This window comes from Myotis davidii, unplaced genomic scaffold (assembly GCF_000327345.1).
Source record: "Myotis davidii unplaced genomic scaffold, ASM32734v1 scaffold943, whole genome shotgun sequence".
Lineage (NCBI taxonomy): Eukaryota > Metazoa > Chordata > Mammalia > Chiroptera > Vespertilionidae > Myotis > Myotis davidii.
Genome location: NW_006293913.1, coordinates 505 through 17,823, shown reverse-complemented (window position 1 = coordinate 17,823; position 17,319 = coordinate 505). Strand labels below are relative to the sequence as shown.

General features: G+C 39.3%; 1 protein-coding gene across 1 annotated transcript in view; it reads right to left on the bottom strand.

Moving 5' to 3' along the window:
• LOC102756304 (ATP-dependent RNA helicase DDX3X-like) overlaps nt 1-14,442 on the bottom strand; it is a 19,769-nt gene extending 5,327 nt beyond the window's left edge. The window contains exons 1-10 of the mRNA XM_015566556.1: nt 14,195-14,442; nt 11,442-11,502; nt 9,240-9,287; nt 6,211-6,340; nt 5,096-5,254; nt 4,922-5,021; nt 4,238-4,373; nt 3,032-3,117; nt 2,671-2,769; nt 2,433-2,589 (exon numbers count right to left, since the gene is read on the bottom strand). Coding sequence (XP_015422042.1) covers nt 2,433-2,589; nt 2,671-2,769; nt 3,032-3,117; nt 4,238-4,373; nt 4,922-5,021; nt 5,096-5,254; nt 6,211-6,340; nt 9,240-9,287; nt 11,442-11,502; nt 14,195-14,239 — 1,021 coding nt within the window. The 5' untranslated portion in view covers nt 14,240-14,442. The remainder of the gene's footprint in view (nt 1-2,432; nt 2,590-2,670; nt 2,770-3,031; nt 3,118-4,237; nt 4,374-4,921; nt 5,022-5,095; nt 5,255-6,210; nt 6,341-9,239; nt 9,288-11,441; nt 11,503-14,194) is intronic.
• Nucleotides 14,443-17,319: the final 2,877 nt, after the last annotated feature.

The following is a 17,319-nucleotide window of genomic DNA, read 5'->3' as shown; positions in this document are numbered from 1 at the left end:
GAGCTCCAGCACCGGGCAGCAGCCTGAAAGGCAGCAGAGACATACAAGGAGGAACTGAATTGTTTGGCATCAGGATGAACACTTGGGGTCGAGTAAGGCATTTTCTCTTAAGTGCTAGCTATTATTCCCCTGAAAATCACTCCACACAAAGCTCACAATTCCGTCAACCTGGCTAACACGTTCTTTGACTTGCTCTGGTGGTTCATACACGGTAGGGTCCCTAGGCCTGCCTGGAGATCAGGGCCGATCTATGAGGCGACCAGCCAGATGATGGGGGGTTCTCCCCAGCTCACATCCACCTTGGAGCAGTCCGCTCACTGGCCCCACCCGCTGCGGCCACCACCAGTCAGGGCCTGCCGGCTGAGGGCAGCTCCTGCATTGAGCACCTGCCCCTAGTGGTCAGTCATGTCATAGCAACCAGTTGTTCCCCATTAGATCAATTTGCACATTAGGGTTTTACACAGATAGATGACTGAAGCCTGCCCCACCCCGACTCAACAAATAGTTTCTAGGAGCTTTTCTATAGGAATTGCATGTGTTGGCTCATGCTTCAGATTTTCAACAAATAGAATTTGGTCTCTGTGTGCCCCATACCTCTTACTAATTGGCCTCAGGACAGGCACTAACAGCAATCAGGCTTGGTTTACAGCTTAATCTTACCCACCTAGACACCTCCATGCCCAGCACAAGTAGTAGCCATCTGCAAATCACTTTGTATCTCATGCCAAGTGGCCCTGGACTACACCTCCTGGGAGGCCGCAAAGCCTGTGCAACCAGTACACAGCTTCACACCACATTGAAGCACCACATAATCATCTCCACAGAGACACACCCAAGGGGTAAATTCAGCAGGCACCAGAGCCCTGCTGAAATTAAGTCCTGCTCTGTGGGGTTAGCCCCTGAATTACTGATCTTCCATCGTGGGTGGAGATTGGTGTTTGCTGCCAGTCCTTACAGCTGACATGAGGATAATTATCTCACATTGATGTGCCAACAGCAATAAGGGCTCAACTACAAGAGGAACATGTACACAGCTTACATGGGGAGGAGGGCCACACCTCAAGTGCCCAGTGAGGGTAATCAGGGAGGCTGTGCCACTGTACCCTACAGTATACATGTTAGGCCACACCAAGGCCAGACATAGTATCTCTACCTAATACCTATGCCAGACAACAGAAACACAAGGGAGGCTGCTTAAATTGAGGAAACAAAGATGTCCAAATTGAAAGAACAGAACAATGGTGACAAGCAACCTAGGAAGTTAAGAGCTTAAAACACTGGTTATAAGGATGCTCACTGAATTTAGTAAGAACCTCAACAGCATAAAAAAAGAACCAGTCACAGAAATGAAGGATATACCAAGTGAAATGATAAATATTTTACAGAGAATCAACACTAGGGTAGATAAAGCTGAGAATCCAATAAGCAATTTGGAATAAAAGGAAGCAAAAAAACCCCACCTGACCAAACCAGCAATAAAACAATTTTTAAAATGCAGATAATGTAAGGAGCCTCTGCATTAATAAGTGTACCAACATTTGTGCTTGAAGCAGGAGAAAGGAAGAAATTGAAATCCTATTTGAAAAAACGATGGAAATCTTCCCTAACCTAGGAAAGGGTATAGACATACAAGTCCAGGAAGCATAGAGTCCAAAACAAGAGGAATCTAAAGAAGCCCAAACCTCCGAAACCGGTTTGGCGCAGTGGATAGAGCGTCAGCCTGCGGACTGAAAGGTCCCAGGTTTGATTCTGGTCAAGGGCATGTAACTGGGTTGTGGGCACATTCCCAGTGGGAGATGTGCAGGAGGCAGCGGATCGATGTTTCTCTCTCATCGATGTTTATAGCTCTCTCTCTCTCCCTCCAGCTCTGTAAAAAAAAAAAAAAATCAATAAAATATACATATATATAAGAAGCCCAAACCAATACACATCATAATTAAAATGCAAAAGGTCAAAAACAGAGAATCTTCAGAACAGCAAAATAAAAGCAGTTAACTGCAAGGGAGCTCCCTTACAACTGCCAACTGATTTCTCATCAGAAAGCTTGCAGTCCAGAAGAAATAAAAAATATTCAAAATAATGAAAATCAAGAACCTACAACCAGGATTACTCAGCAAAGCTATTACTTTAGATTCAAAGAACATATAACTAGCTTCCCATGCAAGAAAAACTAAAATTCATCACTAGCAAACCAGTACTATTAATACATGAAATGTTAGTCTTCTTTAAAAAGAAAAATAAGATAAAAATATCAACAATGGCAATAAATTTATCAACAATTGAATCTAAAAAAAACAAAATAAACAAAAAGTAATTTTAATTTTCAATATTAAAATTACCTTTCCATCTTAAAAATATTAGTAAATGCTATAAAATTAATGACCATTATTTTTTTAAATGTATACCCCATATATAAAAATTAACCTACTTGCAGAAGTCTAATCCAATCTTTCCTCTTTCCATCATATCCACTAAACGTCCAGGAGTGGCAACTAGTAAGTGACATCCGCGTTCTAAGTCTCGAAGTTGCAGACCAGTATCAGCACCACCATAAACCACACAAGGACGAACTCTAGACCGGTATGAAAACTATAAGAAAAGAATTATTTAGGTGATCATAAGGCTTTAGAATCAATAAAAATGCCAATTACCAATAAAATGTGTATTTACTTTTCTGGCTTCCTCATAGATTTGTACAGCCAATTCTCTTGTTGGGGCTAACACCAAGGAGATTGGATACTGTTTACGGCGTCCATACCTCCCAGTTTCCTATGAAATAAGTACAATTTTATAAATTAGAACCAAAGATCTATAACTTTTACTCTTTTTAAAAGTCCTAACAAAATATTCCTTTTAAGAATCAGATCAAAACAAAATTAAAAAATCCCACGTTTTCACTGAAGAAATAAACCGAAAAGAAAATGTACTGAAATGTAAAAAAAGTGTATTTGGTATAGTTTACAGAAAGATCTGAACAAGTATTTACAAAATGTTTTCAAAGAAATAACTTGTTTTATACAGAAACCTTTACCCTCACAGCCTTCAAAGCTTCGCCTGGACCATCTGTATAAATTTGACTCAAAATAGGCAAAAGAAATGCTGCAGTTTTTCCAGACCCTGTTAAAAAAATATTGGCATATTAAATTTGAATATTAATAAAGTGTTTCAAATGTTCTTTTAATAAAAGATAATTTACTCTAATGCATAAGTTTTCTGGAAAATATGGTATATTTACACAGCTAAGCACATAATGCCAAATGACTTTTGTGATCCATTTTTTTAAAAAACATTTTTTACTGATTTTTAGAGAGGGGAGGGAGAGGAAGAGAGAGAGAAAAACATCAATGAGAGAAACATTGATCGCTGTCTTCTGCACGTCCCCTATCAGGGATGAAGCCCACAACTTGGGCATATGCCCTGACTGGAAATGGAACAGGGACGTCAGGGTGTACTGATTGCACTGAATTATACCCAACTGAGCCACAAGTGGTCAAGGCATGTGATCCCTTTTAAACAATGCAATAGTCATTCCTTTGAATTTTAATTAGTACAAAGATAACCATTTTGCCTATACTAATATGAACTCTCATTTTAATACTTTTTTGTTATTATAAACTGTTGAAATGTAAACTATCCAACTTTCTGAAGTATCTAAATTGTAAAGGGCTTTGTATGATAGTCTGTCTTGCTTTATAAAATAAAAGCTAAAGGTCTAGCTGTTTCAACAAAATTTTAAAAAACGGGTGTTGGGTTTGGTCCTAGGCCATAGTTAGACTTAAAAAAAAAAAATTCTATTTTTTAAAGAAGGAAATATATTAGCCATGACAGATGACTCAAGTTTTACAGATTAAACTACCTGAACCCTCCCATTCCCCAATTTCCAAAATACTAGATGGACAGCACCTTTTCCCCACCCACATTTTTATGGATCATAGGATCATCCAAGATATTATATTTCCTATTACAATTATATTCCCTCCACTGCATTCAAAATTTTCACCTTGTTACAATAATGTGAGGGATGACAATTTTATACAGAATTTCCCAAGATACCCTAGTTTGGATAAAAAGAACCAAAGAAACAACAACAACAAAAAGACAGCTCCATTTAATCTTTATCTAACTCAAAATAATGTTCCAAAAGAACTCATAATAGGACAAATTATATTCCATATATAATTATTTTTAGAGTAAACCGAGTGAAAATTAACTTTTATTCTTCATAAAGAGTGTTTACCTGTTTGGGCACAAGCCATCAAGTCTCTTTTTTCTTTGATAATAGGAATGGCATATTTTTGCACTGGAGTAGGACGAGTATAACGAGTAAGCTCAATGTTCCCCATGATAATTTCTCCCATTTCAATATCGTTGAACTGTCAAAGAAATTTAACTAGGTAAACCAGATACATATACAACTAGAATGCTTTATCTGCTGAAATTTCTTTTATACCAGAGGTGCTCAAACTTTTTAAACAGTGGGCCAGTTCACTGTCCCTCAGACTGTTGGGAGGGCCGGACTATACTTTAAAAAAAAACTATGAACAAATTCCTATGCACAATACACATATCTTATTTTGAAGTAAAAAAACAAAACAGGAACAATACATTATTTGTATTTGCATGTGGCCCGCGGGCCGTAGTTTGAAGACCCGTTTTATACTAACATAAATACAAAAGTAAACAACTAACAGTCGAGTTGTGATTGAATTTACAGTTGCTTTGATTTTAGGCAAAGGTATCATAGTACTTATAAAGAAAACAGATTTCTGAGTCTAATGTACAATAAAAAAGTTTTGAGTTCTTATTACGTTTGGATATTTTTCAACTCCAGGATTACTCATAATGGTGACATTAATTTCAGTCTCTCCTTTTTGGTAATAACCTCACAGAATTGAAAAAAAAATAAAACAATACAACTTACACTTTCAATATGTGGAGGACAGTTATTGCCAGTTGCCTCTACTGGAATATCATCATATTTCTCAAAATTAATCCCAGTGTTTCCTCCAGAAAATAGTTCCCTAAAATTAAATGATTATAACGTTACAATAAATAGTAAGTTTCATAACAATCAAAATACATTTTAAAAACTTACTGTTCCAAACGTTCACTCGGTGGAAGTTGTTTTGACCAATCATCATCATCTGATCTGTCACCCCATCGACTGTGTCCACTGCGATCAAATTTGCCAAAACCAGTCCTGTCACCACGACTGCCAATACCATCATAGTCACTCCGTCCACGATCATCAAACCTGAAAAGCACAAGCAATTGATCAGAGTATGTCATTTACCCAATATCATATTACTACCTTTTAGGCAGGTACTCCTATATGAGTTGAATTGTTATTCTCAAATCCCTTTGAAAGATGTCAACAATTCAATTTTAATTCTCATTTGTGAAATAACACTCTGCTTAATCAGTGGTTATTGTATAACATACATCTTTAATTATTTATTCAACTTAAACAAATCTTACATGCTAAGTTTTATAATACTTATACTTTACATATCCATTTTATAATAATCTAAATATACTTAATAGGAAAACAAGATATGAATGTCAACTATCCTGTTATATTTGGATATACAGGAAAAGCAACTTATGTGATAAGACTTAAGGTTTTTAGTTTTATTTGTGGAAAAAAACTATACAAGATTAATCGCAGATATTAAGATCTTAAGTTCCATTTTTCACAGTGGTACAGTCATTAGAATTGTCTAACTGCCACAGAGAACCCATAATTACATAAAAGTAACAGATTCATTATGTCAAATAGTGTGCTCTTATTGCGTGTAATTTGTGTATCAGAAATAAAAAACCTGGTAAGGACTGCTTAAAATCTGTAACAGAAAGATGGTCTAGCCGAAACTGGTTTGGCTCAGTGGATAGAGCGTCGGCCTTCGGACTGAAAGGTCCCAGGTTCGATTCCGGTGAAGGGCATGTACCTGGGTTGCGGGCACATCCCCAGTAGGTGTGCAGGAGGCAGCTGATCGATGTTTCTCTCTCATCGCTGTTTCTGACTATCTCTCTCCCTTCCTCTCTGTAAAAAATCAATAAACTATATTTAAAAAAAAAAAGACAGATGGTCTATATTAAGGGAAAAAAACATCGTAATTAAAGATCAAGGAAAGTACAAAGAATGAAAACATATCAAACAGTTGATTCCTAAGCTGCTACTGTACACATAGTGGCAAGCTAAGCATTTACCTTCCTCTTGATCCGCTTCCACGATCACTGAAGTAACTGGACTTTCCTCTTGAATCTCGAGACCCAAAACTGCTATAAGCATCTTTATCTTTACTACAACTCCACCCTGAACTGTCTTTATCATGGAATCCTTCGTAAAAAAAAACAAAAATTAGAAGTTGACAATACTTTCATGAAAATTCCTCTCTCTTCAACTAAGTGGTTATTCACAGCTAGCCTCTCTTAATGAGGGGTGAGGTAGAAGAGGAAAAGAGACACAAAAATGTCAATGAGATTATTTTTATCAAACCATTGGAAAAAGATTTAAATAATTGGTTTGTATCAAATATGTTGTTTTGTTTTTTTGTTTTACTATATTTAATCCTCTTTTCCTATACAAATTGTATTAAGCAAAGTAACCTCAAGATCTAAAAACAATGTGCTGAATGATGAATATCACCCTGGGAGTTTAACAAATATAATGAAACAGCACAGCTGGTATGGCCCAGTGGTTGACCATGGACCTACGAATCAGGGGATCAGGGCAAATGCCCAGCATGCCTAGGTTGCGGGCTCAATGCCCTGTAAGAGGCATGCAAAAGGCAGCCAATGAATGATTCTCTGTCATTGATATGTCTATCTCACTCTCACTCTCCCTTCCTCTCTGAAATCAATGGAAGTATATAAAAATAAAAACAAAAACTACACCTGAGTATTTAAAATAACTACTTGCCCCAGTTGGTTTAGCTCAGTAGATAGAGCCTGAAGACTTAAGGGTCCCAGTTTTGATTCTAGTCCAGGACATACGAGGGCAGCAGAGGGCATGCAGGAGGCAGCCCATTATGATTCTCTCTCACCACTGGTGTTTCTATCTCTCTCCCTCTCTCTTCCTTTCTAAAATCAGTAAAAATATGCTTAATAAAATAAAATGACAACTACAGATATAAAATAAGGAAACATTTAGAGCAAATAGATTTTCCCATAGATGATTAATTCTTAAAAATTCATAACCCACTTAAATCATTAAAAATAACCTTTTTTTGCCTTTGCCGGTTTGGCTTAGTGGATGGAGTGTCAGCCTGCGGACTGAGGGGTCCCAGGTTCGATTCCGGTCCGGGCCACATGCCTGTGTGTGGGTTTGATCCCCGGTGGGGAATATGCAGGAGGCAGCCAATCAGTGATTCTCTCTCATCACTGATGTTCCCCCCGCCCCCCGCCTTTCCTCTCTGAAATCAATGAAGATATATTTTAAAAAGTAAATAACCTTTGTATTTAGAAACTAAAATTGCTCAATCTATCATCATGGATGCTCCAAGTTTTAAAGTTAATTCCTTTAGGTATTAACTTTCAGTATTGCCCTAGTTCCTGTTTCAGTATTACCAAAATAACAAAAGAACGCTTATTGTATTTCATACTCATGTATATTGTTTTTCAAATTCTACGTGTCTAACAATATTGTGCTATCTGTATAATCTTAGAATCAGGTGTAAGAGGGGAAAAAGAAAACTCCCACCCCTGCCTTATTTCTCTACGGACATGACTCCAGAAGTCACCAATAAAAGAAAGCCAACAAGGATAAGCTCACTAAACAATTAAGTTTACATTCAAACATTTTATTAAATGTTTTGCCATTTACAAATTAATGAAGTTACTTCCCCTCTGCTTTATGGTTCCTTTAGTGGCCAGCCAGTTAACCAATAGCCTTTAGATTGTTAGCTTTTAAAAATAATTTTTATTAACTTCAGAGAGGAGGGAGAGTCTGAGAGACACAAATATTAATGATGAGAGAGACCTACTGCCACCTGCTGCATGTGCCCTACTGGGGATTGAGCCTGCAACCTGGCATGTGCCCTGATCAGGAATCCAACAAGTGATCTCTTGGTTCATAGGTCAACTCTTAACCACCAAGCCACACTGGCCAGGCAAGATTGTTATTTTTTAGGTTTCTTTTATTTCTTAATTTCCTAAGATACTGCTAAGTCCCTCTGTAACACTTAAATTTTGGATGCAGTCCAGCCAGATACAATGAAAGTACTCATGATAAAAGAAAACTCTGCCGTTACTTTAAAAAATAATATTTCTATCATCAGCAAAGTGGTCACCTGGTAAACACATACAGACTTAAATGTTTCATGCTGTAAACTACAACTACATGCGAAGGAATAATACCCAAATATAATCTACATTTAATTTTTATCTCTTTCCAAAAATACTATACCTACACACACTATATTATCAACAATCTTCTTTCCTTTTGGCTTTACTTTCCCTTTTTGAAAATTTCATATCCCTATCTTGTAAATATACAGCTCTTAAATTGTCATCCAACAATATGTCCTTAATAACCCAACAATATATTCTTAACGAGCCACCACTCTACATTAAAAATACAAAAGATATCAAAATTTTAATAACATTTTGGCAAAGCCTATCAAATAAAGTTCAGACAGAAAGGAGATACTAGCCAATCCCACCAACCTATTGAGTGTGCCCAAAATTGTAATCTTAATTGCTAACTATTCTGCAATAATCCCATTTTCAGTTTGGCAACATTTCAAGACTGCAATAAGGTAGGACTTCATTGCCATGTCGTTTTACATAATTGGCCACCCCCACAAAAACACCTCTTTCAAAGTGAAATCATATCAATATTTATCAATATAGAAAAAGCACATAGCCGAAACCAGTTTGGCTCAGTGGATAGAGCGTCGGCCTGCGGACTGGGAGGTCCCACGTTCGATTCTGGTCAAAGGCATGTACCTTGGTTGCGGACACATCCCCAGTAGGGAGTGTGCAGGAGGCGGCTGGTCGATGTTTCTCTCTCATTGATGTTTCTAACTATCTCTCTCCTTTCCTCTCTGTAAAAACTCAATAAAATATAAAAAGAAAAGAAAAAAAAAGAAAAAGCACATAGTAAAATTATGCTAATAAAAACAACCTATTATGCAATGTTAGATCAACTTTTCAAATTTAGGAAACATAAAGAAGCACAAGAGAAAAAGTGTGTATTTGTTTCCCAAAGTTACCTTCAAGTTATGATAACCACCTACCTTTAGACGCTTCTCTGTTCCTTAAGTGAGGAGGTATATAGCGCCCTTCTGAAGAGAAAATGTAAAATTAAGTCTATCATATTCTCTAAAACACAGCATTTTATAAAAATGTCTATTTAAAAATACTAGAAAAACACTTTCAAAACTGTTTTTCTTTAAATACTTTGCTATAGGGAAAATATATAAAAATGGGTTATGAAGGCCTGAGGCTGGAGGGGGCTCTGGAGGTTGGGGGAGGAATTATGTAATATTACCAATATTAAAAATTTTAAAAATATATATTAAAAAGTGGTTATCCTTAGCTAAAATTTTTTTTTAAATATGTGTATTTTTTTTTTATTGACTCCAAAGAGGAAGGGAGAAGGAGAGAGAGAGAGATAGAAACATCAATGATGAGAGAGAATCATTGATTGGCTGCCTCCTGAACATTCCCTATTGTGGATCAAGTCCGAAACCCTGGCACGGGGCCTTGACCAAATCTAACCCAGGACCCTTCAGTCCACAGGCTGACAGAAAATCCACTGAGCCAAACCAACTAAGGCCTTAGTTAAAATTTATATCCAAACCCCTACACTCCAACCCCAAATGGATGAAGAGAAGTAAGTTTGGAGCATGGATTAAAAAAGATCCTCAAACCAAGTACATTTCAGCAATTACTACTAGTTATTTGAGAAATGTTTTAAAAGGCTCTATTTCAGGAGATCGTTAGATGAATTATAACAATAACACTTAATAAATATTACCATCACTATAACAAAATAACCTCCAAAAAATACTAAATTAACTATTTTCAATTATCCCAAAAGAGTATTTCTTTTCTGGTAAAATATCATACAATAAAAATACATAATAGCTGGGAAGAAAAAGTGCTTTCAATGAGGAATTGAGCCCTAGCCTGTTTGCTCAATGGATAGAGCATCTGCCTGCAGACTGAAGGGTCCTGGGTCCTGGGTCCGATTCCGGTCAAGGGCATGGTCAAAAGGACATGCCTGAGTTGCAGGCTCGATCCCCAGTAGGGGAGCCTGCAGGAGCACCTGATCAATGATTCTCTCATCATTGATGTTTCTCTCTCCCCCCCATCTCTGAATTCAAAAAATGTTTTTTTAAAAACGAACTGATAGTGTTAACCTTGTGATTAAGAAAAAAAAGTACTTAACCTACAAAGTAGAAGTCAACTATTAGCTAAAAAATCAAAATTTTAATAGTCTCTTTTTGTGTTAAGTATAATTCAGTCCTTATAATTAAACCATATAATAGCAAGTCAATATGCAATGAATTAACCAAATTAAAAAAGGCTTTTCAGAATACCCATTGCCTTCTTGTAAACCTAACCCCTACTCCAACCTTCCTAATGCCGTGACCCTTTTAATACAGTTCCTCATGTTGTGGTGACCCCCAATTTCACTGATACAAACTGAACATAATTAAAGCATAGTGATTAATTACAAAAACAATATGTAATTATGTATGTGTTTTCCCATGGTCTTAGGCGACCCCTGTGGAAGGTTGTTCGACCCCCCAAAGGGGTCACGACCCACAGGTTGAGAACCCATGTTGTAAACCTTGATACAAGCTGAGATCTTGCTGCCAAATAATAAACCACCAAGTTCCTTTCCCTAGCCAACATTAAACTATTAAGTCTCAAAAAGAAGTAAGTAAGTCTATAATAAAAGGGTAACATGCTAATTAGATGGGACATCCTTCCAGATGTCAGGATGAAGCCCAAGTCCTGGGTGCCTCCCTCTTTTCATAATATCCTCATTTCAAAAGGTTTTAACTTGGCTGACATTTTAATTCTAACTACTATCTAAGAATCAGAACAATCTACTTACATCATTAAGTCTCTGGTTCTTTATGGGAAATGATAGCAGTAGCTATAGCACATAAATGTACAAGTTCTCTTTATTAGGTAGAACACATTTCAGGTCAACTCACAAGAGAAATAGACACATCCTAATCCCTTTCATGCTTGGCCACAATTTACACTGGAGGTAAGTTTTCTAAAAATGTATTACCTTAATATTTTTTCAACATGATTAACTGTTTCCTCTCAAAAAAGAACCACGCAGTTCATTATCCAGAATACTTCAAAATTTATAGGTAAAAAAGGAGGAAATTTTTAAACTTAAAATTAGAAAGTTACAATGACATTAACATTAAGTACTAATAAAGATTCTAGACAACAAAATAAATTTTACTTACTGCTTGCTGTACTTCCCGCTTTACTCTGATTATCAGAAGTGTTCAGGTCTAGACCAGCAAACTAGGAGGAGAGAGATGTTAACAGTTCACATGTTGATACACTATGTGTGCTGGGGATTGGGGTGAGTGTCTAGTATAGATAGCCTTACAAAAGACAAATCAAGTCTAAAATCCAATTCTACCCAAGTAGCATTCACTGGCTATCTGCCCTGTCTGCCTTTCTGGCTGTAACAATGCTTTTTAAAGTCTACAATAAAAGGGTAATATGCTAATTAGACCGGACATCCTTCCTGACAAAGCCGGCTGCTTCTGGGTGGACCAAGAGAAGCCCGCCCAGGTACTGGTGCCTGCAGACAGCTGGAGAAGGGAAGCCAGCTGGGGTTCTGGGTGCCAGTGGGAAGACGGTGCCACCAGCTGGGAGAAGGAAGACCTATTACTGCACAAATTTTCGTGCATTGGGCCTCTAGTGCTGTATACTTGCAAAATACGTTCATTAGAAACAAATTTTCCTGTAACAACTATGCATAGTAAAAGTTCTGCAATAACCAAACTAAAGGTCTACCTGAAAAACATTAGGCAGTTTGAAGGTTAATTTCTTTACCCACTGAAGATTATGCAACTGTTTTTAATTTGGATAAGTTCCTAAGCAGCCACACCACCACCCATCATATAGTGAGAGTACTTTGCCATTTCATTTAGCGCTGCGTCATTTGCCACACTATTTAGACAGTACTTATTTTTTCTATTTTGGAGATGAGACAAGCACAGAAAACTTGCTGGTACTAAATGGCACAACTCACGTTCCAAACTTTCAAGAGATCTTTAATCTCCATTCCTATCTGTCCCTTTACACTGATGGATTTTAATATCATAGGAAAAAGAGGATCTTTGTTCTATTGCATTATGTAATATGCAACCAAGAACCATTTAGAAGCAGTACAATAATCATACATGCCAAACATTAAGTTTTAAAAAGCACAAAACACCAAAATAAAAAGCAAGCTTGCCAGCTGTTTGCAAAGTAAATAAACACTGCATTAAAAAGTTCAAGATACTTTCAAATTACAGGAACCATGAATTAAGATTACTCTAAATTATCGAACTTTTCCAGATTAAATTAGCTTGATACTAAATTCAAATGACCGAGAGCACAATTTAACAAGAGGGTTCTAGCTACACAGAAAACGTTGCAAATGCGATCTCTATACTAATATCAGATGTTCTATATATACGTTTTTTTAATATACTAAGCCTGAACACATTGCACGTGTTAACAATTAGTGGGAAAATATCCTTAAGAGAAGCAGACCTTCAAATTCTGCAAATAACTTACACAGTAAAATGTATAATCTGTGTCACTAAACTTTGTTTTACAATTCAGAAGTTTGTCAAACATTTTTGTAAATGGTTTATATCCTACATCAGCAATTTTCAATTGGTGTGCCTTAAGTATTTTTAAAACCTGATATTCAGTCAGGGGCACTGAATTCTTTTCCCTTCGATTGAAAAAACACACACACACACCCTACAAAAAAAATTAAAAAAACATCTTTTTGGTACGTGGCAGAAGTCTAGTGATTAGTTTATGCTTTTCATGAGTTGAAACAGACTGCAAATGCTATCCTAAATCAAATCCATCTACTAAATGTTTAAGATAGATTCCAAGAGTAGGTAGTTCACTTACAGTGTCTCAAGGACTCACTGGAGACTTTCTCTGGAAGCAATACCAGAGTAAAGATATCTAAATTTCCTGCTTTGGAAAACAAGCCTCTATTACCTATTTTCAGATCACATATCCTAATCCCCACTCCCAAACTTCAAAAGAAGAGAGAACAAGCTATGGCTTTATCCTACTTCAACTTTTTTCTCAAGCACAACAAAGTTAGGAACAAAAACTTCGCCTGTCCTCATAACGCAAAGGCTTTTCCTGGTAAATTCCGGAGTCAAATGCCTCACACATACAACTTACTGTAAACCTCCCCCACCAACACCACAACGCAGTATCCCCGGCTAAAATGGCCATTCAATTACTGAAAATGAAAAAAAAAAGGCAATTCCACTCTGTAACACCCAGAACAATGCCACCCAGGGTCCAACTTTCATTATTTGTAGGTACTGGTAAAAGGCAGCGCTTGACGGCCATTTTACCGACCGCCCCCTATCCCTTTCCGCTTTTCTGCGTCACGAAACTTTTCACTCCGCAAACAGCCTCATTTGCCGTACCACCCAGCGGCAATAGCCCGTAGGAGAGAGCAAGATAGCCATTTGGTGATCTAGTTTAGTCAATTGCCAACCGGAGTCTCACATGCCCGGGCTTTCTGTTAGTGTACTACCGCCATTATGCCAGTTCCCCTCACCCCACATTCCGTGGCCGAAAACCGCCTTCCACCTACATGTGAACGACGTCTCAGAGCCTAAATCAGAGCCGAACAATGAGAGCTAACCTCAATACAAAAAAAAAGCTTTGTCGTAACCTATATCCCATCACCGGTCAGTTGATGACCGTGCCAAGCACACAAAAGCCGCCAATTCCGCGGCCGAGTTACAGCTAGGCCCAAGAAACAGTTACAAACAACATTACCGCTACCGAAGGTCTTTTCTCTACGCAGCCTCCACAAAGTTTAATAAACCTACTTTCTTTCCCCAACCGCCAACCGTAACACCCCCGCAAGCCACCAGGAACTAGGATAAAGTAAAAGGCGGTGGTTAGTTATCATTACGCCACAAACCACGTTAAACACATTTTGGCTTACCTGCTGGTCTAACTCGCGCGCCTTTTCCACCTCCACATGCCTCATGCCTGAAGAGAGGCGAGGATCCGGAGTATCCGACGGTTGATCCAGTTTGTCGGAGTATCTACAGCTCCCTGAGGTAGAAAACTTGGCCAAAGCCGCAGTATACTGACGACAAGGGCTTAACGTCACCCGTGCCTAGACCACCACCAACTGCTTTATTTCTACCGTTACTTCTAACTCCCGTTCTTCCACTCAAAACGTCGCGAGATTTTCTGGCTAATCTCGTTCCCAAAGCTCGCGATAGCTTTGTTAAAGCGGGAGAATCTTAAATATAGGGTTAAAATATCCTCTTCTTTCCCACCCTTCTTTTTACCCTCCCAGTTTCCCTCCTTCCTCTAACTTTCCCTTTATCTTCCCCTTTATCTTCCCTTTCAGTTCCTGAGATCGTAAATTTCTTAAAACCTCTCCGTTCTAACTAGCCCTCACCCGTATTTGGGAAGCTTTACCAAAGTCGGAACTAGTCCAAAATGCACTACAACCGAGTAAATAGATACCTTTGTACAGCGACCAACGATGACTTCAGTAGTATTTTCTGTCTGGAGAGGTGGAAGACGAGTCAGTGGACGCAGGCACTCTGCGGAGGGAGGACGGAAAGCGGAGGTGGAAACCGCAGGTCGTCCGGGCGGCCGAAGCAGCCCGGCGTTAACGGCTCAGGCTGCCAGGGCTTGTCCAGGAACCCCAGGCTTCTGCGGTTTCTGAGCCGGGACTGAGCATTTATAGCTCTCGGCCGCCGCGTCACAGGGTGAGCCAACAATGAAACAATTGTAAGGCGAATGACGCTAGTTAACTCATCTCCCTGGAGACCTGCCCCCCTCCCCTGAGCCTTTACTCCCTCCCCTCCCCCACCCCCTAACGCCACTGCATTCAGGTTACAATAGGGTTTTCGATTCCTCCCGCGGTCCAGGTCCTGTGGCTGCTAGTGCTTCACTAGACACAGGGCCCTAGGGATAGTGAACGACCCTCTTGGGGGCCATGGGACTCAGGTCTTTTTGTGGCTAGGCGGAATCAGCCAGCCAAAGAAATTCTGATGTTACCAAACCAAGCTCCAAGTGACCCTCAGGCTACTGCAGTGGGTGGTAAATGGAAAGAAATAGCTCTCTTCTAGGTACCTTACTCCGTATTCAGCACTATATGATCCTCAAATGTCAGAAAACGTATACAGTTCTGGATCCCTGATTTTCAGTGAGAGGCAGCAGGTGAACAGTCCTTAAATGCGCTTCCATTTCTCTTAGCTTTACATATGCATCATGCTTGATCAAGGTCTCCTGCTACTACCATTGTGATAGGTCCATTCTCAAAACAACATAGAGAAACTTTTGCTTTTTTAGTTTCAAAATTGAAGGGTGATTCTAACAATTTACTTTCTCAACTTATCAGCTGAATCAAATAACCCTTTTTATAGCAAATATTTTCCTAACATTTTTATCATGCTGAAATTAAATTCATAGACAATATAAATAAAAACGACTGAGGCACAATTTCTCCCCCAAATGACCTACTTGTAATGAAAATAATTATATTTAAATAGTAAATATGTAAATGTTCTACATTGTCATGCTAATAATAGTCTCGCATTTGTCCCATTTGACAATAGAAATAAAATCTGTTCATACCTCCTGTATATAGTGTCACCTATTACTGGTATTATTTCCAAAAAGGTGAAAACAATAAGTTTACCTTAATTATGGAGTAGTTGCAAAAAGTCCTGGGGGGAAAAATCCAAGTATGTTCAGACTGGTTAAAAATATTTTGCTTATGTTGTTAAACAAAATTCACCTAAATTAATTGATAAAATTGGGATTATCCAAGTACTCATGAATCCCATCAAGCAAAAAGGAGCTCAGGAGCTATACAAAATGAAAGGCTTTCATAGGCAGAAGGAATATGTTAGGTCGGAGAGAGCCCAGGTTCGGATACATGCAGACATGTGATGAGACAATGGACTTCTTCTGGAATTTCTCATAACTCAACGTGCCAGACACAGATACCAGCTTCTTCTCCCTGAATCCACATACCCCCACACAGATAAGAACTTCGTCCTGAATATCCCGCCCACCAACCCTGCAGCTGAGACTTTCTCAGTTGAATGCCATGATGATCCCTGTGGTGGAGACTTCCTCAGTTCAGGCCCCCCTTTTCCCCCCACTCACCAAACACCTGAATAAAAAGATTCCCCTCCCTCCCTGGAGGTGCAAAATTCACCGGCCCCACCTTTTGGGCCAGTGGGTCTCACCCGAGAAAGCAAATAAACTCCTTTTTCTTTCTGATTCACTCGGTTCTCTTTGTTCTCTTCGCTGCTTTTCTGGGCCACCTCACATTTGGTGCCGAAACCCAGGAGGTGCGAGCACCTCATCGGGCCGTCCCTCCACTGCTCGGGGTGCCCACCTCTCCTTCCTCGTGGCCCAGGACCCGTCAGGACCTCATTCTTCATCTCGGCTGCCTCTTCCCAGTGGCAACATCAGCGGTGAGTCTCGTCCAGCCCCCGTGCCGTCCCCGTGGCCACACACCCGCCGGTGTCTCTGTCCGAAAACCCCGGCCGGGTCAGAGATCGCCTTTTCCAGACCCTTCCAGGAAGGCTCCTTTAGACCTCAGAGATAGTGGAGATGTCCCTAGCTCCTTCGGTCTAATCCGTCTGTCCGTGGCGTGGGTCAAATCGCTAGGACGCTAGCTTTTGGACCCCCTAGAGGCCACTGGGAATCCACCATGGGCAATCAAAATTCCAAACCTGACCGGAGCACACCTCTAGGGTGTCTGCTCACCAATCTGGCTGAACTGGGCCTGTCCCAGGACTTGCGGCCGAAGCGTCTCATTTATTTCTGTAACGTGGCATGGCCTCAGTATGAGTTGGATAACGGGTCCAGATGGCCTGAGAATGGGACATTTGATTTTTCCGTCCTCACCGACCTCAGTTATTTCTGCCAACAAACCCGGAAGTGGCTCCTTCAAGCCTTCCTTTGTTTGCGTTCTTGGCCCACCCTCTGTTCTTCCTGCTCCACGGCCCAGGTTCTCCTGGCCCGTGAGAAACCTCTGCTCACTGAGACTTCATTTTCCGCCTTATCTGAACCCCCTGAAAATCTTTCCTC